General features: G+C 38.7%; 1 protein-coding gene and 1 long non-coding RNA gene across 4 annotated transcripts in view; one reads left to right on the top strand and one right to left on the bottom strand.

The window, feature by feature from the left end:
* Nucleotides 1–26,936, top strand: part of LOC147846549 (uncharacterized) — a 1,651,758-nt gene that overhangs the window by 439,933 nt on the left and 1,184,889 nt on the right. The gene's annotated exons all lie outside the window — the stretch shown is intronic.
* piezo2b (piezo-type mechanosensitive ion channel component 2b) overlaps nt 1–26,936 on the bottom strand; it is a 257,364-nt gene that overhangs the window by 108,200 nt on the left and 122,228 nt on the right. For 2 of the 3 annotated variants that reach the window (XR_015478970.1, XM_087241405.1), the window contains exons 18-25: nt 20,511–20,749; nt 17,827–17,987; nt 17,346–17,522; nt 15,266–15,391; nt 12,751–12,951; nt 11,067–11,271; nt 10,653–10,754; nt 3,883–4,048 (exon numbers count right to left, since the gene is read on the bottom strand). Coding sequence is in view for 2 of the 3 variants with exons in the window: in XM_087241405.1 (XP_087097531.1) it covers nt 3,883–4,048; nt 10,653–10,754; nt 11,067–11,271; nt 12,751–12,951; nt 15,266–15,391; nt 17,346–17,522; nt 17,827–17,987; nt 20,511–20,749 (1,377 nt within the window). In the remaining variant the exon portion in view is untranslated. Of the gene's footprint in view, nt 1–3,882; nt 4,049–10,652; nt 10,755–11,066; nt 11,272–12,750; nt 12,952–15,265; nt 15,392–17,345; nt 17,523–17,826; nt 17,988–20,510; nt 20,750–23,507; nt 23,541–25,573; nt 25,616–26,936 lie in introns of all 3 variants that reach the window. The other variant, XM_087241404.1, reaches the window with a different exon arrangement.

Genomic DNA, 26,936 nt, shown 5'->3' with positions numbered 1-26,936 from the left:
TGTGTGGATGTTTCCCGGAGATGGAAGGGCATCCGCTGCGTAAAAATGTGCTGGATAAGTTGGTGGTTCATTCCACTGTGGCGACCCCGGATTAATAAAGGGACTGAGCTGACAAGAAAATGAATGAATGATTTGTTATATGCATATTTATATTAAGGTGCACCTGTGGGGTTTTGGAGACGTCTGCATCCCCATATGGGGCATAAGAATAGGACATGTGTTTGGATTAGGGATGCTCAAAATAATCGATTAAGCGTTAACCGAAAGGGTGCGTTTGTGACCGATAAATGCAATCAGTTAAACGATTAAAATTATTATTTTTATATATTTTTAGTTTGACTGCATAAGGGGCCCATTGAATGCGCCTTTGCGTTAAGAGGGGCATCTTTTGCACGCGGCTCATCCCAGAGCAGCAGTTTGTGTTTTCAAGACAACTACAGAGAACTTTTAAAGAGCTTGGTTTCCGCTACATTCATTCTTCCATGGCGGGGACCAAAATGCATCCATCCACGGCTACATACCCATTCAAAACATTCAGTTATTGTTGTTGTTGTTTTTAATAGCGGATTATAATCGCATCAAAGCGTATTAAAAGGTAAGTGGATTATAACAGCGCAAACTTTTTTGTAACCGTATAGTACTGTGCGCTATTGTTTAATCCTTTGGGGTTACGTGCTGACTGACTGACTGACTAACTGACAGGTGAGCGATGCGTGACGTCAGCAAACACGCCGAAGCTTTCAGTCAAGATGAACACAGTTTCTATAGTTATACTTTATTAATAGATAAAGTATGACTCTGCATATAATCACTCTATCATGCTGGAGTTTATTCACCTTATTCTCAGCTGTCGAGTGGGCGCTGCCATTTGAATCTTTTTGTCTCGCGACTTCCGGTCACATTCACTTCCATTCATTTTTTGACGTTAACAACTGCTCGTTTCAAGAGTTCACACTTAGCTGATAATCAATAAAGCGTATTTGGCATGCTGTCCCGGGAGAGAGCCCTGAGCTCGTAATATCCTCGAGCCCGGGGCTCCCTCCCGTTAGAAGGGTGAGAGGGGAATTCGAGGTCAGGTAGGTCTCGAGAACTCCCCTGCTTGTCACCGTGAGAAGTGTAAACTCAGGTTGTATTGGGTGATAATTTGTTTTAGTCGATTGGCTATGGTTTGTTTTTGGACGGTGGGAGGAAACCGGGGAACCCGGGGAAAACCCACGCGAACACGGGGAGAACATGCAAACTCCACACAGAAACACCAACCAGCCCGATGGGTTGGACTAGCGGTGTTCTTGCTGTGAGGCAACAGTGCTAGCCACTGGGCCACCATGTCGCCCGATCAGAAAAAGTGGGAGGATGTAGGGGTGGAAAGGGGGGAGCTTCAAGACGAAGATAACTGGAGTGGAAAACTCAGGTTATTTATAATGCTTCCGTAATCATCTAATAGGGCTGATTACGGAGCTAACAAGGAGCCAGCCGTGTTGATTATAAGCACGTGATCCTCTCGAAATTAGTTCATGAATAAACCACACTACGCTGCTTGATGTTGCAATTTAATATTTTCTTATTATATTATGCCTCTTGGTCTGTATAGTCATGCAAACATTTGTTTGTTGAGCAAGTAGTTTGGCCATTTTCTGCCGTTTATTAGTCCTAGTCATTTCTCCCATAGGTGACTGAATCGGAAGTTCTAAGACAATCGCGAAAACAAGCGCACTTCCGCATTTTAGAATAAGGTCAATAGCCGTTTCGCTTTACTTCAGGACGCATTATTGCCACTCTGAAGGTCTAATCGCTGTTTTAAGTTATCCAGAGCTGTATGAATGTACAAATCTTGAATATCATAATATTATCATAATATTATTAAATATTACAATTTTATCAACATATACAGCTACACTTTTGCACAATCGATACCCAGCTTCGTTATTATTGTTCATTTATTAATTTGCTGGAAATTAGAACTGAATTTAGAAATAGTTTTGAAATAAGTCTTTGCGCTCAACAAACAAAATTTTTATGTAGGCTAATGGATGTCTTCAGTGGAGTCAGTTTCCACTGTTTCCTTAATCCACTAAAGTAAAGGAGTAAAGAGTAAGAGTAAAGTAAAGAGAAAGTAAAGTGACTGAATGGAGGAGGCTCGCTCTTTATCCTTGTCTTATAGATGGTCTGTTTAACTGTTTTCTTGCAAGTGAGGCGTTCAGTTTTTTCACTTAAATAGCAGATGTGCCATGGTGCGACACAACTTACTCTTAAAGGGATTGGGAGACTCTGATTGGTTTAATGCACATTATGCAGAAAACACACCCAGAAGTCATTAAGAGAATAAGCACAACCTTGCTTGACCATGTGTCGGTGCGCAGAACGTATTTTTCCATCCTTAAAATAGCAAAAGTGGATTCGGACACGCTCTTAATGCTTTTGCACCATGCACTTTAGACTTTGCGCCTAGATCGTTAAAATAGAGCCCAATGTGTTAGCTTGAGTCTTTTAATCAAATCGAATAAAATAACTTTTCACATGATCATTTATTTATTTATTATTTCTACATTCAAATTAAAAACACTGAACTTTATTTTTCACTTTAATATGTGATATATAACTTCTAATTCTTCCTGATATAAATGATCAATATGAGACGCTCGTCTTTGACCCATGATTGCTCAGTATAATATGGTATGTAATTTAGTGTGTTAAAATAATTCACATTAATGTAATTTTTTGATGACCTGCTTACATCATGTTTTGAAAGTGACTCATATCCGATTGTCTGCATTTACACAGCACACTGCAAAGACACAATGACCAGGAAAAAAAGAGTGGGCGCTGACTAACAGCTGATAATAAAAGAGCGATCTTTTCTCCGTTCCTGTATTTAATGTGTTCACGGGGTTTAATTTTTACAAATACTTTTTGACAAGTTGTTTTACTATACTTGATGAAAGAAAAGTTCTCATTTGGCCATCCTCTTTTAAATCAAGGACTTTTTAAACCAGCAAGCATCTTAATGTCATGTCCATGGTGGGATTTATGCACGTGATTTATGCATGTATGTTTTATATTAGTTACATGGCGGGGCGATGCAGTGGTGCAGTTGGTAGTGCTGTCGCCTCACAACAGGAAGGTCGCTGGTTTAAGCCTCGGCTGGGTCAGTTGGCATTTCTGTGTGGAGATTGCATGTTCTTCCAGCGTTCGCGTGGGTTTCCTCCAGGTGCTCTGGCTTCCCCCACTGTCTAAATACATGTGGTACAGGTGAATTGGGTAGGCTAAATTGTCTGTAGTGTATGAGAGTGAATGAGTGTGTGTGTGGATGTTTCCCAGAGATGGGTTGCGGCTGGAAGGGCATCTGATGCGTAAAAACTAGCTGGATAAATTGGCCGTTCATTCCGCTGTGGCGACCCTGGATTAATAAAGAGACTAAGCTGAAAATCCGACCTGCTTACATTGCTGACACGAGGGCACAGATTCGATTCATATCGGATAAATTTCCACATATGAACAAAGCCTCAATCTGATTTGAGTAAATCCGAATCCATGTGATTTTTTCATGTACATGGGCCATATCAGATCTGTGCCACATGGGAGAAAAAAAAATCAGAATTGAGTCACTTGAACCATGCAGTGTAAATGTGGCCTTTGAGAACCTTCATGACTGAATGAATCAAATATGCTATTTTCCACCAACACAACCCGTGGTGCTGAAATATAATTGGCTAAACCGGCAATGGGCGGATTAAAGCAGAATATCTGACTTCAGCATTGTTTTTCTGATAAACACGAACGTTCACTTAGCATGTTTCGGAAATATCTGCAAACATATTATGGTATTTTTATGCTTTAGAAAAGTCAAACACATACAGCACCTTAAAGGTGAATATTGTGTACCTGCAGTGAATGAAGTCTGGCACCGGGTTGTGAACACTGAATGATGCAGCGTCCAGATCTCGGCAGATCTCCACATTATCTCCCGCCATCAGGCGAACGGCGGCTTTATTTTCTTCATCAAACACCTGCCTCTGCAGCGACGCACACAGCAGCAGCATGAAATCATCTACAGGAGAGGAAACAAAAGAGCAGAGGAGAGCAGAAAAACTATTTTATAAGATCAGATTTGGAGAACAACGAAGGTACTTTTCGTAAAGAGCAGGGGTGTAACCCCGGTGTCCTGGCCAAAGTCCCTCAATCGGGCCTTACAATCATGGCCTCCCAATCATCCCTATCCACTGAATTGGCTCTATCACTGTCTCTCCACTCCAATAGCTGGTGTGTGGTGAGCGCACTGGCGCCGTTGTCCTGTGGCTGCCGTCACATCATCCAAGTGGATGCATAAACTAGTGCATCCAAAATTAAAGTTTGCATTTATATAATATAGAGTTGAAGGCAAAATAATTAGCCTTTTGAAATTTTTTCCAACTGATGATTGATTGTGATTTTATTCAACACATTTTTAAATTTAACATTTTTAATAACAGATTTTTTTTAAATCTTTGTCATAATGATAATACATAAAATTTTACTGCATATTTCCAAGATAATAGTACTCAGCATAAAGTGACATTTAAAGGTTTATAGGCATATTAGAGTAATCAGGCAAATCATTGGACAACAGTGGTTTGTTCTGTAGATTATCGAAAAAAACTAATTCTTACAGTTTAACTCAGCGGACACGGTGACGTCATCAACTAAGATTTAAAGGGCCAGCATTGCACCAGACACCCTTAAGTGGTTTCGTTTGAAAGTGTAGAATCTCAATTTTATGCACATTTGCATCACTTTGGTTTTTATTGTATTGTACAAAAGTTATTTACCCTTAAATACACAGTATTTTGGATACCCGAGCTGGGTATTGAACATTGCTTTATTTTCTTATTTTTCATTTTACACATGTACAAGTTATAGCTCAAATGAAAGCTCTTGCCGGTGCTCATACGGTTCTAGCATCCGTTTTACTGAATTATATTCACATATCAAACAGCTGCCGAATGAATCACGGTGTTTCCATGGCGCAGAAGTGAAAACAATACATTTATGATTCAAACACTAGCTCTAAAGTAACGTCTGTGAATTAGCAATGGTTTCTGCTGTTCTGACGTCAACTGTGAATGAATAGTGGAAGAAAGTAGTTCTTCATACAAAAGGCTTTTTAGACTCTCCATGGTTGATTTTCTTTTTTATATACACGATTATGCTGTCAAACTGTTGTACAAACAGTATCACACTAGTAGAAGTGCGATGTGTCTGTATATCGTCGCTGGCTGTACACTAACGCCCCATTCACATTGGGAGTCAGTGTCAACGCTTCCCATTCACTTTGAATGGGTGACGTCAGGGGTTGCCGAACTGCATTGTGGATCGGTCGGCGATGCTTTAGAGGCGCTGCTCACTGTAGAAGTTGAGACTAGCTCAACATTTTTAGCGCCGATGGAAACGTCAGCCAATCAGATCGCTGTATGCAAATACACCAGCTAGACAGTGGCCTATTGCTGACTGAATTTCATTGGCTGACGCTGCTATGATGATCGCTTCAGCCCCAACTTCAGACATACCTTCAGTCAAGCGTTGACGCTGACGCCCCGTGTGAATAGTCCGTAAGTCACTCAGCCTGCGGCCTTGAGCCAGTGGATGCCTTCCACCAGTGCTGATATACAGCCACATTGCATTGCTACTCGTGTGAGAATGCTCATATAAATTACAAACACACACTGTACACACATTACATGCATACAAATTTGCATATTAATCATTTGACAGTAATAATTTAGACATTAATACAGTGATCGGCAGAATCTGCTCGGTAACCGTCAGAATAAAACACATACATGCAACCCAGGCTTATTGTGGATACATACCCGGATCTACATTTCCGGGGACAGTGAAATATGTACCCGGAGGTACGTCTGCTCACAGTTTTTGTTTTTGCAACTCCACCAGAGGTGCCGTGTATGATTTTTGATCTCTTGTAAATCCACCAGAGGATGCATTTCAGTCAACCAGGCCAGCTTGCTGTCGACTGACTGACTGACTAATCCACACACCCCTTTCCCTAAACCCAGTCCAAAGTGTTTTCAAAAGCAGTCTGGAAAAAGAAAAGCCATCGTGGTCGCGTGATTTCATCACGTTTTCAGCCTGTTGTTTATTTATTTATTTATTTTTTGGACTTCTGGAACCATTCTTCGCCGGACTCAAACCCCGTTGTTGTAGTCAACTCCACTCCACGTACCCAGGGCCGGATTAATGTAAGGGCTAAATGGGGCTGAACCCCCAGGACCCACAGAAGAAGGGGGCCCTTGATTGGCTGAATAGTTAATTTGCGCTATGATGCGGAAAACGCCTCTTTGCTTTCTCTCGTCGATAATGTGAAGTACTCCTTTCGGTTCACTGCTGTTCAAAAACAGTGACACCGGAGCTAAACTGGTGCTCAAAGTGGCTGTAGCCCAATCAGAATATTGAATAGCCCTGTTTTAGTCACCCATAAAGGTGATCAGATGTTCCAATTTTCCAAGCATAGCCCCTTATTTCGGCACTACCGTGAGAGCCATGTAGTCAAAGGTAGGCTAATCAAACTCGTCATGTTTCAAAAAATACAATTCAAACAGTCTTCATAATTGAGACATTTGTACATGTAGTAACAGAAGCTGGCAGAATCATACTGAATGGACTCATAACGAAAACGCTGTTTCGGCCACGCTGCGGTTACAGCTGGACTCAAACCGGCACGCTCTCGCACAATCCTTCCATCACACAATATAACAGAGACAGTGTGAGAACAAATCAAACAGTCTATCATTAGGGATTTATGGTCAGTTAAAGTTCTAAAGAACCTTTTTAAAGGTAAACCCCTATTTAAAGTATTTATTATAAAGCACTAATTTAGGAAGTATTGGAAATGATTATTTGTTTTGCTGCGTGTTTTTGCAGCCTGTTTGCACTTTTAGGTTCATATTATGTCATTAGTTAATTTTGGTGGTCATGGGGGAGTGGAGAGCATGAGACTGATACCAGTGACGCTCCAGGGACAGACGAGTCTTCGCTGAGGCCAGCTTCCAGCCTCCACCACTGAGACTGCAGCTCTACACAAGACTTTTGGCCAGCGGAGAAATTAAAATGGTTGTGCCGAACTGAGTCTGGTTCTATCAAGGTTTTTTTTTTCTTCACTCGCCAATTAGTAAAGTTTTTTTTCCCTCCTTGCTGTCGCTACTGGCTTGCATGGTTCAGGATCTGCAGAGCTGCGCATCGATGGATTGCTCTTCAGTGCTTGGACTCTCAGTAATGACTTTAAACCACACTGAACTGAGCTGAACTAAAATGAACTTAAACACTAAAAACTGAACTACCCTGATCAAGTTACTATGACCATTTATGTAAAGCTGCTTTGACACAATATACATTGTAAAAGGGCTATACAAATAAAACTTAATTTGAATTGAAAAAATTGAGTTAATTTTGTATACTTGCAAGGCTATTTTATTAAAATTGAAAAAGTATATAATAATCAAATATAAATCAAATGGTGGAAAATTAGATAAAAACATTAATTAGTAAATTATTATTAATAATAACAACAACAAAAACAACAACACACACACACACACACACACACACACACACACACACACACACACACACACACACACGCACGCATACACACACACACACACATATATATATATATATATATATATATATATATATATATATATATATATATATATATATATATATATATATATATATATAGTTAAAGTCAGGATTATCCCCCCCCCCCTTTTATTTATTTATTTATTTATTTTTATATTTTCCAAATGATGTTTAACAGAGCAAGGACATTTTCACAGTTTGTCTGATAATATTTTTTTTCTTCAGGAGAAAGTCTTATTTGATTTATTTTGGCTATAATAATAGCAGTTTTTCATTTAATAATTTAATTTAGGGTGCTGTTCACACCTGTGAATCGATTTAGTTGTTCCGAAACAGAGATTACAATTGTTACATTGTTGCTCTTTGCTCTTGGAGCGGTTCGCTTTCACATTGCAAAGTTTCTAATCGGACCAAAATAGCTAAAACAAGTCACGTGTGAGTAAACTCTCCTCACATTGGTCAGAGTGCCGCGAGATTACTGGGAGATCATCACTCGTTTGCGGGAATCCGGAGACTCGCGAAACTTCCCGCCATACTCACAATTCTCTCTTCATATAGCCGTAAGCCTATTACATATCCATGAAACACTGTGATATAACCGCGCTTGGATCGGATCGCTTTCTCACTGTAATCGAACCGCTCCAGGGTTCGTTTCAATCGAGCCGAGACCACCTCATTCAAGCGATCTCGGAGCGATTACTTTGGCGCGGAATAGAGCGCGATTACCCTGTTCACATATGCCAAACGAACCGCGCTAACTGGGCAAACGAGACACGTTCCGAAACAAAAGTGTAGGTGTGAAAGCACCCTTAAACACCATTTTACAGGAAAAAGTATTAGCCCCTTTAAGCTACATTTATTTTCGATAGTCTACAGATCAAACCATCATTATACCATAACTTGCCTAACTACCCTAACCTGCCTAGCTAACCTATTTAATCCTTTAAATGTCACTTTAAGCTGTATTGAAGTGTCTTGAAAAATATCTAGTCAAATATTATTTACTGTCATCATGACAAAGATAAAATAACTCAGCTATCGGAAATGAGTTATTAAAACTATTATGTTTAGAAATGTGTTGAAAAAATCTGCTCTCTGTTAAACAGAAATTGGGGAAAATGTATATACCTCTGCTATATGTACCTCTGGCTACATAATTCGCACTCTCCAGAAATGTATACAGGTAGGCTTGGGCGGTGTCCAAATTTTGAGACCGTCAAACCGCCTCCATATTTTACCCCGGTATCCGGTATTACCGGCGTAATAAAAAAAAAATTATGACGTAAGGCTCAGACAGCGTCACCAAACTGTTGGCTTGAGCCTAAACCATTCAGAAACTGAATACCTTCTATGCGACCTTAGAGAGAGAGAGAGAGAGAGAGAGAGAGAGAGACACAGAGAGAGAGAGAGAGAGAGAGAGAGAGAGAGAGAGAGAGACTTTCTCTGTCTTACACAAACACACACACATCTCTCCCGCGATTTATTCAGAAATTTACTCCCACACCGTAAGAAATCTGGCCGGCTCCCGCAGGAATGCAGAGAGCTGTGATCGGGCCATAAAAATTATACCCGATAGGTCCCGAGTCCGACACGTACATTTTGATTGACAGCTTTATAAAGCCCGAGCCCTTACAGCTCTAATGCATTTTTTCAAGAATGAGTAATTTATATGTTTTAACAGCATTTATTCGTAACAAACGTAGACTATATCCCACTTGAAAGTTGGAACAAAGAAATAAAATAAGTCCTCTGTAACATCGTAACATCTCAGCACTCTATAGGTCTACATGCAATTAGCCTTTAAATTGGCCAACACACCAATGAAAAGAAATCTTGCTTAACAAATCAAATAAACTCTAAATGATGACGGGTATTTTGGCAGTAACTAAATTGAAGCTGAATATTAAAAGAATAATGCCACCATTAGCCTGTATACATTATGATTATATGGTTTAATTAATATTTATTTATAATTTAAAACCCTTTACTCACCAAGATTAGGCTACGTGTGTTTGTGGAGGAACATTATTAAATCCACTGGCTTTAGCGCAGTCTTGCGCTCATGTGCGTCCAGCAGCACTGAACACCGTTTCACTGCTACTGCTACAGGTCGAGATGCAGAGTTCTGATCTGGCTGATTTTGCAAGTTTTAGGTAGGATTGTTTATTCATCTTATACCAGTCAGGAACATCCATTTAATTTTCCATGACCGTAGTTTCAGGGTAGCGAGTGGCCTCGTCATTTTACCTGTCAGCTTGAAGTTTAGGGCTCTACCGTAATACGCAGTGTATGAGCGACCGCTAAATACCTGCGGCTGGAATAACCGCTCTTTCTGACTGGCTTGACCGCCGTCAAAATTCTCTTTTTTTACTACTTCGTCATAATTTGCTTCACCTTTGCAGGGATGGATTTTAATGCAGGGATTTGGATTTTTTCGGGTCTCGCCGGGTTCGGGCAAAGATCTTCAGCTCTAATGCAGACCTCTCGTTCATATTAACCACATCTCCCTTCTGTTCAGTCTAAACTGCCAAACTGCAGGACACTTTGAAGCGCGACTCGTCACGTCACGTCTCCCTGTCCCTCTCTCCCTCTCCCTCTCACCCTCTCCCCCTCCCTCTTTCTCTATCTCTCTCCTCCACACTGTCCCGTGATGACAACCACACACACGTTTTTTAGGCATTAAATAAAGGATATTTAATACTTTATGACGGTATAACGGTATTGAAACTGACACCGTTGCTATTTTTAGATCCCGCGGTATACCATAATACCGTAATATCGCCCAAGCCTATATACAGGGGTACATATCAACAATGAGCCTGTGTTGCATAAATGTGGCCGATCTCTTTACAAGGTCAGAATACCATGGTCTGAAATGAACCATTTGTTATGCTGGTGGTCAACAATCTGACCAGCCTTTGATGATTACATGTTTTGCTGAGCTGCAAAACACAACAGCAAACCTCTAATGTTGACCGGAAAGCACTGATGCTCAATAGTTCAGATGCAGTACTCACAGCCGAGGAACATGGAGCTGGGTGGAGTGTGGAAATCAGGAAGGTAAAGCCATTTAATGACATTAGACGTCATCGAGGAGTTGGGAAACCTCCAAGGATAATCTAGGAAGACAGAGATGTTTGAGAATTAAACATTGTCTTTCACATAAAAAAATAACGTATTAAAACAATGTGACTGGGTGAATCAATACATGTTTTGGGCTGCATTAACACCTGCATCGTGAAGCCAGATTAGCAGGCTAGCTAGCTTAGTTTGGACCAATTTAGGCTTTTAGGTATCATGATAGTAGCTCAGCTTTAATCACTCTTTGTCACCAAGCTGTACAGCTAAGCTGCTCTGGGACAGGTTATGATTAGGGACAAACATCAAGATTCAACTGTGATCAAAGTGATGATAAAGACACGGCTACACACCTGCACAAGCAGCCGGTGGAATCCCGATGCATATGAAATACTGAAAGGTGATCATACAGGCCAGGAAGCAGCAGTATTTGGGCCAGATCTCAGCGATGGCTTTCCTCCGGCGTCTGAACATCACCACAGCCAGAGCCAAGCCGTGGACCATGGAGTAGAAATCCATCCGCTGACCCATCACATTGATGGCCAACAAAAAACACACCTGATAGCACATTATAAAAGGATACCAATCAGAATCACAAAGAGCTTTGATGACATTTCCGAAACAGAAGCTTCCATAGTGCAATAGAATGACAGTGACGGGATTACCACAGATAATAAAGGAATTCAAAAATAACACATAGGGCAGCACGATATTGAAAAAAACTGACAATGCATATTTTGTTTTTCTGTGATATTGCAATATGAACATAATTTCATTCCAATATGACTTTTTATAACTCTATTTGAAAAAACAAACAAACAAAAAAACTGGATTTTAAATTGATTTGAATGATTTTGTAAGCGAGTAAATCCTGCATTAAATATAAAAAATGAACTACATACATCCAATTTAACCAAACAGATCAAAGATCAAAGCAAAACAAAGATCCAAATTAAATAATCGGCTTAATGGTTTTCTGGAGAGTCTAACAGATATAATAGACATTATTAGACAGACATGAAGTAACAATAGCACAAAAGCCAAAATGATACTATGTTAGCTAAAACAGTCGAACAACAGACTTAATGATAGAACAACAGGCAAAATGATAAAACGAATGGCATAATTATAAAATAACAGCTAAAATATACAGACAGGCAGATAAAAGACAGACAGACAGACAGACAAATAATCAGATAGATAACCAGTAAGACACACAAACACACAGACAGATGAACAGACAGACAGACAGACAGATAAACAGACATACATACAGACAGACAGATAGACAGGCAGACAGACAAACAAACACACAGATAGACAGACAGAGAGACAGACCGACACACAGACAGACATATAGACAGGCAGACATACAGACAGACAGACGGAAAGACAGACAGACAGACAGACAGAGGGAAAGACAGACAGACAGACAGACAGACAAACAGACGGAAAGACAGACAGACAGACAGACAGACAGACGGACCGAAGGACAGACAGACGGACAGACAGGCAGGCAGGCAAACAGACAGACAGATAGACAGACAGACAAACTGACAGACGGACAGACAGGCAGGCAGGCAAACAGACAGACATACAGGCAAACATAAACAGACATATAGACAGGCAGACATACAGATAAACAGACAGGCAGGCAGACAGACAGACAGACAGACAGATAGACAGACAGGCAGGCAAACAGACAGGCAGGCAAACAGACAGACAGACAGACAAACATAAACAGACATATAGACAGGCAGACGTACAGATAAACAAACAGAAAGACAAACAGACAGAAAGACAGAGAGACAGGCAGGCTAACAGACAGACACAGACAAATAGAAAGATAAAGACAGACAGACAGACAGACACAGCCAGCCAGTCAGCCAGACAGATAAACATACATACATACATACAGATAAACAGACAGACAGACAGACAGACAGACACAGCCAGACAGACAGACAGAAAGACAGACAGATAAACATACATACATACATACATACAGATAGACAGACAGACAGACAGACAGCATACCTCTAAACCAAACTTGTAGAAGAAGTAGTTAATAAAGTACTTGGCGCACTCGATGATGCCGTTGTCAAGGTGTTGCCGGGTGATGTCATGAAAGATGGTGCGTGAAGGAGGAGGAGAAAGTTTGTTTCTTAGACGGAAAAACTCCTGGTGTCTGTAAATGGTAACCTCGAACGCCAAGAGGGCCAACATCAGCAAGTTATTCTGTGAAAGAAAGACAAGAGCAAAATAACTTTTTTATTATTAATAAAAAACATTTTTTTTTTGCTTTGATGCGGACGCGTGAGGTCTGGGCGTGTTTGTGATTGATAACCCTCGCCCGGGAGTTCACGTTCGTCTGTCTGCACCATGGTGTTTCATTCCCAGCGTCTCAGTCTAGTTGGTTTCAGTTTTGATCGGCGGTGGGATGAAACATGCACACTGCATGTGCAAGTACACGGTGAGTGTTTTCATTCATAGTGTACTCGTGTCTCGCGTTCAGTCTTTTGTTGGTGTTGTGTTTAGCACGTGGTGTATGTTTACGTGCACTGCATGCTTGTGTCGTCATTTGAATACGCGGTTAATGAATTTCTCATTGGCTGTGTGTTCTAGTCCTGTTTTATGTGAGCACATGGCTTGTGGTGTTTGTGTGTCCTGTGCTCTCCCGTCTATTGTCTAGTCATACTCTCATTGTTAACCCATTACTAGTTTATCATGTTCACCTGTTTGTGTTAATTATCTCTGCTTATATTCTCTGCATGTCTGCTGTCCTGTGCCAGTTCGTCGTCGTTTATGGCCCTGTCCTGTTGTGTTTACAGTCCTGATCCCTGCCAGCCTGCCCAGTCAAGTTTGTTTGTTTGTTTGTTTACTTGTTTTATTGAAATTTCCCCCTCGGGGTAGTTTATTTTACTGTTTTGCTTTTAATTTTGTTTTATTATAAATAAAACCCATATTATTTCTGCAATTGAGTCCTTGCTCCCTTTCCCTACCACGAATCCTGACACTTTTGTGTGTGTGTGTACTTGTTTTGATGGTTTACAAGGACGTTTTTTTTTTATAACGACACTGGTATGATATATGATGTTATCACAGTGGTTTATGAGGACATGTCTGATGTTCTTGTAATTCAAAACACTTCAAAATTATACCTAACGTGGTCTTTGTGTGTGTGTGTGTGTGTGTGTGTGTGTGTGTGTGTGTACTGATTTTGATGGTTACAAGGACAGTTTTGTTTGTAATATAACACTGGTATGATATATGATGTTATTACAGTGGTTTATAAGGACATGCCTGATGTCCTTGTAATTCAAAATCATACTTGACGTGGTCTTTTTGTGTGTGTGTGTGTGTGTGCGTGTGTGTGTGTGTGTGTGTGAGTGTGTGTGTGTGTGTTTGTACTGGTTTTGATGGTTAAAAGGGACAGTTTGTTTGTAATATGACACTAGTATGATATATGATGTTTTTCCATTGGTTTATAGCAGGGGTCACCAAACTTGTTCCTGGAGGGCCGGTGTCCTGCAGATTTTAGCTCCAACCCTAAGCAAACACACCTGGACAAGCTAATCAAGGTCTTGCTAGATGTACTTGAAACATCCAGGCAGGTATGTTGAGGCAAGTTGGAGCTAAAACCTGCAGGGACACAGGCCCTCTAGGACCGAGATTGGTGACCCCTGGTTTATAGGGACATGCCTGATGTCCTTGTAATTCAAAATCATACTTAATAAGGTCTTTTGTGTGTGTGTGTGTTATACCATAATTCCATTTAATAAGTGTTTTTTTTTTTTTACTGTATAACATACATTAATCCTATGGAGTGTCCTTGTAAACCACCAATACCATTCTGTATGTGTATGTGTGTAGGCATGTGCCAGTGTTTTCCAGGAGTTCCAGTGGTGTAAAATGGTTTTATAGCTAGCGGGTCAAAACTGACCCATAAAACAACTGTTGTACCATAAATGTGTACAGCCTGCATGAAAAAATATAAATAGAAAACAGTAGACTTTTAATAATAATAATAGCAAACCCTCTGAAATTTTATGAAACCAATTTGCTAAACTATATAAAGAAATTATTGTGTTATATAAACTCATTATTATTTTTTATTTAATTATTATTATAAATTTGGGGCAGCACGATGGCTCAGTGGATAGCACTTTCACCTCACAGCAAGAAGGTCACTGGTTTGAATCCTGGCTGGGCTAGTAGGCATATCTATGTGGAGTTTGCATGTTCAACTTGTGTTGGCAAGGGTTTCTCCAGGTGCTCCGGTTTCCCCCACATTCCAAACACATGCGCTATAGGTGAATTGGATGAATGAAATTGACTATAGTGTATGGGTGTGTTTGTGTGTGAATGAGTGTGTATGGGTGTTTCCCAGTACTGGGTTGAGGCTGGAAAAGCATCCGCTGCGTAAAACATGCTGAAATAATTAGCGGTTCATTCCGCTGTGGTGATCACTGATAAAAAAAGAGACTTAGTCGAAGGAAAATTAATGAATGAATGAATGGATGAATGAATATATATTTGGATATGTCCTCACCCTTAGGTTAGGCAATATTATCCCATGATCAAACTTCCGCAGGCCAACCCAGTTAGCAGGATCCACTGGATCACGATACAGTAGAGACGTCTTCATGTCCTGTTTTTCTGTTTCTGTATAGTTGGGCTACAGAGAGGACACTTGCTGGATTAAACACTAGAAACTAATCTTAATTAGACTAATTATAGTGTTCAGTAGGGCTGGGTGATGTGGCAAAACGCAATCTCTATTAGTTATTTTCTATATCGAACAATAACCATATATATTTTAATATCAGTTGTTAACGCTTCCAAATTTAAAAGAGTATCCAAATAATGACTGAAGCCGCAATTGAGTCCATTAAATAGCATAACCTATTTTCTGTGGTCGATAATGTTTGGCGGCCAAAAATTCAGTGCATTTCTAAAATCAACACACTTCTAGATTCCCATTGTTGCACATTTCTTTGCGATTGGCTCTTAGATCAATGTAGAGTAATAAGTCTTGAGTTTATCATTGTTATTGACATCAATTGTATTGCGATTCAATATAATATCGTTTATCCCCCAGCCCTAGTGTTCAGCATAAAAGAGTTCACTTCTCACAGATCACTCTTTTAAATTCATATTTGGTAACACTTTATTTGACGGGGTCTTCATAAGACCTCAATTAAACCTCTATGATCATGACTGTCATGAATGTGAATGAGATTTTAGGCATGTATGTCACTGTCCTTAGGTGACATTCGCTCAGTTATGACATTTTAAAAGCAAAGATGACATTGTTTGTTATGACAACTTGAAATAAATACATTACAACCTGTTGTTATCATGACAACTTGATATTAACCAATGACTGTAAAAAATATGGACGACGCAACGACTTTTTCCCATAGAACGCCTTGAGGGCAAAACACCTGCTTGACGGGCACAAACTGTCGCAAAAGACTGCTGAAATTGGAGCCTTGACATGCGCAGAAGGATTGTCTGATGGAGCCAGAGGAGGAGCCGCGAAAATTAGCGGAGTCGAGCTTCCAACCAAACGCTTTATGTAAAATCAACCACGCCCCCCGAACTTCTCAGCATGCGTTTGCTGTCACATCAACACAAATGGATGTAATAACGTTAACAAATATGATGGTTTTATATACTCAATCGCGCCAGCTCCGGGCCGCAGCGCATAACCTACTCGCGGCGTTGCGGGCTGACTCCGGCTCGCATGCGGCAGCGCCGGCTCGCTCGGCCGCCGCATCTGGCTCGATTGACTCGGGCTGCAATCGGGTAGTGAGTCCAGGCATCCGGAGTAGGTCCAGCAGAGGTAGTCAGTCTGAGCTCTGAGGGGTAAGTCTCCGGCAGGCGAGAATCTAGCTGGAACTGTGTTTTGCTATCTGGGTGGTTAGGCGTGTATCAGCAAACTAATAAAGCCCAAAAAAAGCCCTGAACTTAGCGAATAAACAGTGTTCCACCAGGATCATGTATGTCAGAAACTGTAGTTTACTGCTGAACTCATTTTGTCATGGTAAAATAACACAGAAATCGAATAATAACACTTCAGTCTCCTGCCGAAGCTCAGATGCGCTGCTTTGAGAAACTGTCAATCACAGCTGTCAATCACGATGACACGCCCAGCATTAAATTACTGCTAAAAACAAACTGTTTACAAAAATGAAGATCTGCACCTATTTCAGCACAATAACCAGTGCCTTAATCGACCAGAACCATCTTTCGGGACATTTTATTGCAAGTGTAATAATTTTTTTTATTTGGGCTCAAGTCTCCTTCATTAACACGGAGGAGGCGGGCTTTATGACTTGTACTGCAGCCAGCCCCCAGGGGGCGATCTAACGGCCGAGACCTTCACTCAAACGCAGGCTTGCGGCACACTTGATATTAACCCTTTAACAAGCGTTGTAAACACCTAATATAATAAATACAATGGTTTAATAAAAAAATATTATTGCACCAACAGTTATTGGCTTATAAATGGATAAAACTATACGTTTTCATCGTATTTATGCTGAACACTGCATTTATATGACTGACTGTATTAAAAAACAAATAGCATCTGAACAGTGAGATCACTCGAGGTTAAAGAAACCCACCATAATACAATCACTGGAGTAGTTGGCAGGATTGATGGTTTTGAGCTGGTAAAAGAGCTTGCAGACAATAATAACGCACGTCCATACGGTGCAGACGCTGGAGGAGAGAACTCGAAACTGCTTATACGGCAGCGCAAACGCCCAGGAGATCAAAAACACAAAGTTCAGCAGCGAGACCTGCAGAAGACACAGAAACACACATCACATTGTTTTAGAAGAGCAACTCCAGCATTATGCATGTGACATTTATGGTAAATTAGCTATAGCGTATGAGTGTGTGCATGTGAATGAGCGTGTATGGGTGTTTCCCAGTACTGGGTTGCGGCTGGAAGGGCATCCACTGCGTAAAACATATGACCGAATAGCTGGCGTTTCATTCTGCTGTGGAGACCCCTGATAAAGCAGAGGCTAAGCCGAAGGAAAGGCATTGCTTATCACCTAATCAAATCCAGAATGACTGCTAAGAGTCTTATGGTTTTACCTCTTTGACGGAGAGCAGGATGATGTACGTGGCCACGATCTTGATGATGTGCATCTCCAGCAGCCACCAGACAAAGAGTTTCAGCTTATGAAAGTACTCCAGGAACTTGAGGAACAGCACTGTGAGCCGGTCCACCACCAGATGCCACTTATTCTTCATCTCTGAAACACAAACAACGAGAGACTCAATCCTCTGAGGTGAAAACAATATTGAGGATAAAACACATCAACTTTCTTTGGTTTTGTAAGTGATTTTCAAAAGAAAGATAATATAATATAATATAAAAACGAAAAAAATACATATATACAAAGTTTATCAAAACAATGAATACAAAATGTGTAATGCAATAAATATTAGTAACTTTAAACCTAACATCAAACTCTAATGTACATAAGCATACAGGGCCGGAGTGGGACTCCTTTTCAGCCCTGGAGTTTCAAGCCTTTGACCGGCCCACCTCAGTTCACCACTGACTATATTAAAATAAGGTCATTTCCAATTCAGTTTCTAATTACACTATCACGTCTTTTTTCGAGAAGACAGCTGTTTTAGAACTTCAAATGTCCAACAACCCTTACAGTATTATATGTCTTAACAATAAAAATAAAAATAAAAAATATGTTACTCAGGCGAGGACTGAACCCGGGTTGGCAGCGTCATAGCCTAACATGCTAACCACTGTACCACAACAGCTGCACATTGAAAGGTGACTTATCTAGTTATATCATCATTAACCTGCAGGCTGCTCACGAGGCAACGAGAAAATAGATAAAAAGAGCAGAGCTGCGGTAAAATAATGAATAAGAAGGCTGTGGTCAAGTAAATAAATAAATATTTTTTTAAAAGTGTGACTGCTGAGAGCAACAGATTCTGGAGCTAGGCACACCGGCCCTCGCGGCCAAAAAACGGACCGGCCAACTGGGAATTCTCCCGGTCTGTACGATTAGCCAATCCGGGCCTTTAAGCATACTAAACTCAGTGGTGTACTGGAAGGATTATCACTACGCAATAAAATAAAATTCAAATTAAAGTAAACTAGGGTAGCACGGTGGCGCAATGGCTAGCACGTTCGCCTCACAGCAAGAAGGTCGCTGGTTCGGCTGGGTCAGTTGGAATTTCTGTGTGGAGTTTGCATGTTCTCCTCGTGTTGGCGTGGGTTTCCTCCAGGTGTTCTGGTTTCCCTCAAGTCCAAAAACATGTGGTATAGGTGAATTGGGTAAGCTAAATTGGCCTAGTGTTTGAGTGTGTGCGTGTGTGTGGATGTTTTCCAGTGATGGGTTGCAGTTGGAAAGGCAAAAGAAAATGAATAAATAAAGTAAACTAAATAAAACTAACTAAATCTATGTATAAAACCAGCCTAGTGCGACACCCTTAACGGTGTACTGAAATTATTATTACTATGTATTACAATACCCAAGCTTTGTACTGATGGCAGTTCAAAATAAAATAAAATAATTTATTCATTCATTTTCTTGTCGGCTTAGTCCCTTTTATTATTCTGGGGTTGCCACAGCGGAATGAACCACCAACTTATCCAGCAAGTTTTTATGCAGCGGATGCCCTTCCAGCCGCAACCCATCTCTGGGAAACATCCACATTTACACACACTAATACACTACGGACAATTTAGCCTACCCAATTCACCTGTACCACATGTCTTTGGACTGTGGGGGAAACCGGAGCACCTGGAGGAAACCCACGCGAAGGCAGGGAGAACATGCAAACTCCACACAGAAACCTACTGCGCCACTGCCTCACCCCAAAATAAAATTATATTCAATTAAAATAAATAAACAAAATTAAAATAAAAAAATAAATTTCATAATAAAAAAAATGTTTATATATAAAAATGTATAAATAAAAAATAAATTAAATTAAATTAAAATAAATAAAAATAAAACTAAACTAAATAAAATTTTTAAAATCAAATAAACAAAATAAAAATGAAGTAAAATTTACATTAAATTAAATACAATTCAATTAAACTAAATGTAAAAACTAATATGAAATTAATCAAAATAAATAAACACACACGCACACACACACGCACACACGCACGCACACATGCACATGCACACGCACACACACACACACACGCACACACACACACGCACGCACGCACGCACGCACGCACGCACGCACGCACGCACGCACGCACGCACGCACGCACGCACGCACGCACGCACGCACGCACGCACGCGCGCGCACGCACGCACGCACGCACGCACGCACGCACGCACACACACACACACACACACACACACACACACACACACACACAAACTTCTATGCTGCTTAAAGTGACATTTAAAGGTTTAACTAGGTTAATTAGGTTAACTAGACAGGTTCATGGAAATTTATTGTATAACGATGGTTTGTTCTGTAGACTATAAAAAATATACAGCTTAAAGCGGCTATTATTTTTGTCCTTAAAATTGCCTTTAAAAAAATTAAAACTGCTTTTATTCTAGCTAAAACAAAACAAATAAGACTTTCTCCAGAAGAAAAACTATTATCAGACATACTGTGAAAATTACTGAATGAATATTATAAAATATAAATATATTTATAAATAATAATATATATAATACAACATAAAATACATAATTTGGGACTGCACTGTAGAAAAGAATCTGTAGAACTTATGATAAAAACTCTGGCAGCTATGTTAGGCATTACAGTACCTGAGCTTTGTTCTGAAGGCAGTTCAGGGTCTGTAGCAGCACTAGACTGATGAACGTCCTCCTGACTGGACATTTGAGCCGAATAAATGGATAAAGAGTCTTTCTTCTTCTCTTCCCCCACACAATCCACCACCAGCACCTCATTCAGAGACTCTTTTTCCTTCTCATCCTTCAGCAGCGGCTCCGGAGACGAGCTCACAATGGTCAGATCCGCCAAACTCCCATCGGGATGAGCCAATCTGGAGAACGGGAACAATGCATTAGACAAAACACTCGCTGTATTGACCATTTACATCAGTGTGACATAGGGCTGCACGATACTGGGAAAATCTAACATTGTGATATTTTGATAAACAGTTGAAGTCAGAATTATTAACCCTCCTGTTAATTCATTAATGTCCCAAATGATGTTTAACAGAGCAAGAAATTTTCACAGTATTTCCTAATTTTTTTTTTCTTCTGGAGAAAGTCTGATTTGTTTTTTTTCAACTAGAATAAAAGCAGCTTTTAATTTTTTTAACGTAATTTTAAGGTCAATAATATTATCCCCATAAGCAATATTATATGTCAGATTGTCTACACAGAACAAACCACTGTTAAACAAAAATGATTTGCCTAACTTTTCTGCCTAATTATGCCTTTAATAATACAATAATTTTGACTTCAGCTGTATATTGCGAATACAATTTCAGTTTGGAAAGTTTGGAAAGAATTAATAATGTTAGATTGATGCATACGATATAATAAATCTAATCTACAAGAATAGATGAGGACAATAAACGAAAAAATTATAATTGAAATCAACGATTTCAGGTACATAAAAACGATACTATAAAATGAATCGTTATTAAAGTTACAAACGCCTGAATGCTTTTAAAATAATCATACAGTCACAGGCCTCAAAAACACATGCGGATGGTAAATTATATCCTGCGATGTGACTATTGTCACAATGTGAATGAACATATTCCAATATTGATATTAAATAGATATATTGTGCAGCCCTATTGTGAAATATGAGTGATTCTTCAATTAGAGAGACTTTTTAGAGAGGTTATAAACATATTTTGAATTCCTACAGAATTATCATTAAATAAAATTAAAAAGAAGATAGAAAAAAATATTAAAGATCAAACTATGTTGAAATTAAACAAGATAAAATTAAATTACATTATAAAACATTATTTTGAATTTTCACAAAATTAGCATCAATTAAAATTCTCAATGGTAAGAAATAAATAAAACAAATACTAACCAATAATAAAACTAAATATGACAAAATTTTATCAAATAAACTTATAAAGAATTTAGAATACTTACAAAATAAGCATTACTAAAAAAATTCAAACAGCAACAATAATTATTAAATAAATATCAAATACTAACCAATAATATAGTAAAATATGATAAAAAATAAATTAAATGAGATATTTTTCTATTCCTACAAAATTAACATTAATTAAAATTCAAGAAAGTAAAAAAAAACTTTAAATATTAAACAATAATAAATTAAATATGAAAAATGAAAATTAATACTATTCTAAACATTTTTTAAATTCTTACTAAAATAACATCTAAGAAATTAAATAAGTAAAAAAAATAAAGAAATCTCAAATATGAAACAAAATTCAAATAAAATATGATAAAATTAATAGAATTAATATAACTTTAATAATATTTTTAAATATTGAAAAAAAATTCAATAAGAAACACAAATAAATAAATAAAATCTCAAATTCTAACCAATAATAAAATAAAATATTATAAATTAAACTTAAATAAAATTATAAAGAATTATTTTTAATTATTTTAAAATTGACATTAATGAAAACTCCAAAGGCAACAAGAGTTATTAAATAAATATCAAATACTAACCACTAATATAATAAAATATGATAAAAATGTATTAAATGAGATTGTATTTTTTTAATTCTCACAAAATCAACATCAATTAAAATTCAAGAAATAAAAAATAATTAAAAAAAACTTCAAATATTGAGCAATAATAAACTAAATTCTAAAAAAAAATCTAAATAAATACAATTATTTTAAATTCTTAAAAAAATTTACATTTAATGAAAATTTAAAAGATAAAAAAATAAAGAAAAATGTCAAACATAAACAAAATTCAAATAAAATTTGAGGAAAAAATAAATAAATAAATATAACCTCAAATAATTACAAATATTAAAATAAAATTTGATAAAACAAAGTTAAATGAGTTCAATTCATAGAAAATTTACATTAATTAAAATCCCCCAAAAAAGTAAAACATTATCTTAAATACTAACCAATAATAAATTAAAATACAATTAAACAAAAAAAAATAAAAAATAAATCAAACGATTTCCTAAAAAAAGCTACATGTTTGTAAAAATGTGAAACTAGATCCAAAACTAAAATGCAATTAAAAACGTAAGCATGTACGCCGCAAAAGATGATATGAAAACTAATGAGTTAATCAGGATTCAGGATTAATCAGGATTCAGGACATTTTTTTGTTGTTGTGAGTTTTGACTGATGTTGAGTTGACTATAAAAGTTCCCTTGATCAAAAATTGTAGGCAGCAATACATTTTTATAATTTAGGGAGTCAACAAATGAGAATAAAAAAAGTTCCTTTAATTGATGAATCACCCATATATATTCCTGAGAATGCAGATCACATGCTGATCAAGTTAGTTTAGTTTGGGTTAAACAACTATCTGGGTCATTTTAAAAGTTAGTGCCTTAAGACCAGCTTAAACCTCGAGCCAGGACTCCACAGGCAGGGTTTGGGTGTAAATATAGATGCCGTGTGCATTATTGCATTACAGTGTCAGAAGCAATGCATGTGTCTGCCATACATCAATCAATGTGATCATAAAAAAAAAACGAATGAATATTTCAGCAGTCAGACTTTAGTGGCTTTAGTCTCGTCCAGAAGATCTTGAGCAATCAAATGCTTGCATGGTGAGGTTTCATGTCAAAAGCTTAACCATGTTTTTACCACACTTACTTGCTCTGAGAAGAAGATATTTTTTGCTTGATGCTGTTGAAGTAGGTTACAGAATGGAAACAGGGAAATCAAATCAAGAAAACAGTGGACACTTTACAGTAGTACAGTGTAAGAATGACAGGATGAGGTGGAGAAGAGATTTAGAGATGCTTTGAGGACTGAAGGGGCCGTGCATTTCAGAGACATGCTGAAGGAAAAGATGCTAACATTTGTTTTCAGAGCATCATGTGTGAGGGAATTTATCAGTGATTATTATTATTTGAGCAGGCAGAGATTTAAAGTCAACATGAAAACATCAAAACTGCCCCTATTTAGCATATTAATGTATCTATTTATGGCTATTTTGAAGGATGGATGGATGGATGGATGGATGGATGGATGGATGGATGGATGGATGGATGGATGGATGGATGGATGGATGGATGGGTAGGTAGGTAGGTAGGTGGATGGATGGATGGATGTATGGAGGGATGGATGGATGGATGGGTAGGTAGGTAGGTAGGTAGGTAGGTGGATGGATGGATGGATGGATGGATGGATGGATGGATGGATGGATGGATGGGTAGGTAGGTAGGAAGGTAGGTAGGTAGGTAGGTGGATGGATAGATGGATGGATAGATAGGTGGATGGATGGAAAGAACAAAGGATGGATGGATGGATGGATGGATGGATGGATGGATGGATGGATGGATGGATGGATGGATGGATGGATGGATGGATGGAACCATAGATAAATAGATAGGTAGGTAGGTAGGTGGATGGATGGATGGATGGATGGATGGATGGATGGATGGATGGATGGATGGATGGATGGATGGATGGATGGATAGATGGACTGATGGATGGATGGATGGATGGATGGATGGATGGATCGATGGATTGATGGAACCATTGATAAATAGATAGGTAGATAGGTAGGTGGATGGATGGATGGATGGACTGATGGATGGATGGATGGATAGATGGATGGAACCATTGATAAATAGATAGGTAGATAGGTAGGTGGATGGATGGATGGATGGATGGATAAATGGATGGATGGATGGATAGATGGATGAAAAGAACAAAGGATGATGGATGGATGGATGGAAAGAACAAAGGATGGATGGATGGATGGATGGATGGATGGATGGATGGATGGAAAGGACAGACAGACAGATAGACAGATAGACAGAGATAGATAGATAGATAGATAGATAGATAGATAGATAGATAGATAGATAGATAGATAGATAGATAGATAGATAGATAGATAGATAGATAGATAGATAGATAGATAGATAGATAGATAGATAGATAGATAGATAGATAGATAGATGGATAGATGAATGGCTGGAACCATAGATAAATAGATAGGTAGGTAGATAGGTAGGTTGGTGGATGGATGGATGGATGGATGGATGGATGGATGGATGGATGGATGGATGGATGAAATGAACAAAGGATGGATGGATGGATGGAAAGAACAAAGGACAGACAGACAGACAGACAGACAGACAGACAGACAGACAGACAGACAGACAGACAGACAGACAGACAGACAGACAGACAGACAGACAGACAGACAGACAGACAGACAGACAGATAGATAGATAGATAGATAGATAGATAGATAGATAGATAGATAGATAGATAGATAGATAGATAGAACGATGAATGGATGGATGGAAAAATGACCATATTTAGCATTTAATATCTATTTCTGTCTATTAACATATGTAGTAAATAATAATAAATATGTAAATCAATAATAACGAACAAACCAGTCTATCAGCTCTCACTGTTAAATAAGTTCACAGAAATAAACGATGCTTCATGTTGACTTCTGTAACATTTAATACAGTTATAGACAGGAAAGAAGTCAGTGGATGATGTTTACTGATCTATCCAGGAATCTATTGGTGCAGAAAAGGTGTTAGAAAAGTGTCAAGGTGAGAAAACAGTTCACTGGCAGACAGGATTAGTAAGAAGAGAGAGATGGAGAGGGATTGTGGGATGATGAGGGAGAGGTCGAACATTGGTTGCGATTTTCCATGGATGCCAGAGAAAGACAAGCAGTCACCCACCTATCCACGATCAGATAGATACGACCACTGACTTTAGCATAGCTGTGACATGAGGATGGCAGGGGGAAAGATGTGAGCACATGATTAACACAAGAAGAGGATCTGAACTCTTAAAGATGACTGGCAGAATCTCTGGATCATGTCAAGTCATCTTTATTTCAAGAGCGCTTTTTATAATGGAGATCAATGTAGTCAAATGTGCTTAACATGGATGAACAGACAAAAAGGATGATTAAAGAAATGAATAAGCATGACTGAGAAATGAGAAATAAAAATCTGATTCAGGAATGTAACAAATGAGGGCACAATGTCAGGGTTACAAGAAAATTACAACAACTGCAAAATGGTATACATGTAAAATATTACACTGCAATTAATTTTTATATCAACGATGCAAGAGCTAACAATAAACACAATTGTATGTATTTTATGTACAACCCCAAAAAGAAAAAAGTTGGGACAGTATGGAAAAAGCAATTTAAAAAAAGAAAGAAGTGTTTTCTAAATTTACTTAGACTTGTGTTTAATTGCAGACAATAATTATTAAATGTGTTGCTCGTGATTTATTTTTTAAATAAACGCGTATATTAATTTTGGCTCTTGCAGCACACTTCAAAAAAAGGTGCAACAGTAAAGCATTGTAACATTGCCATTCCTTTTAACAATCACAACACTTAAGTGAAGTTTCACAAACTAATTTCGAGAGGAGCACGTGATATGATTGACTGCAGCTGGCCACCCATCTACATTCATTAGTTAGCCAATCAGATTAATCCAAACTCACTATAAGTAGCCTAGCTAGAACTACTCCCTTATCTTCGTTTTCCGAAGAAACCCCCCATCCACCCCTTCTCCTCCTTTACCACCGGGGAGCTCTCGAGAACCACCTGATCTCGTACTCCCCTCATATGCTCTATGGACCTGAAGGGAGCCCTGGGCTCAACTATCTCCGAGCTTAGTGTTCTCTCCCGGGACAGCATGCCAAACCTGCTAACAGTTGTCAAACAACATCTAAGTGTGAACTCTTGAAAAGACGATTCAAGAGTTCACACTTAGCTGATGATTGATTACAAGCAAGTTTGGCATGCTGTCCCGGGAGAGAGCCCTAAGCTCAAAAGGTCCTTGAGCCCTGGGCTCCCTACCATTTGCAAGGCGAGAGGGGAGCTTTGAGCTATGGTAGATCTCGAGAACTCCCCTTTTTGATAAGAGCTGATGACAGAAAATGAGTGCTATGAAGAGATATGCTGATGAATGAGGCCCCGTTTACACTAATGCGTTTTAGTTTGAAAACGCATAAGGTTTGCTGCGGTTACGCCATCCGTCCACACTACGCCGGAGTTCTCGAGCGCCGAAAACGGAGCGT

Source organism: Danio rerio, chromosome 2, assembly GCF_052040795.2.
Source record: "Danio rerio strain M-AB ecotype USA chromosome 2, GRCz13ab, whole genome shotgun sequence".
Classification (NCBI taxonomy): domain Eukaryota; kingdom Metazoa; phylum Chordata; class Actinopteri; order Cypriniformes; family Danionidae; genus Danio; species Danio rerio.
Note: the sequence above shows the minus strand (reverse complement) of the source record. Positions and strands in the feature narration are given on the sequence as shown.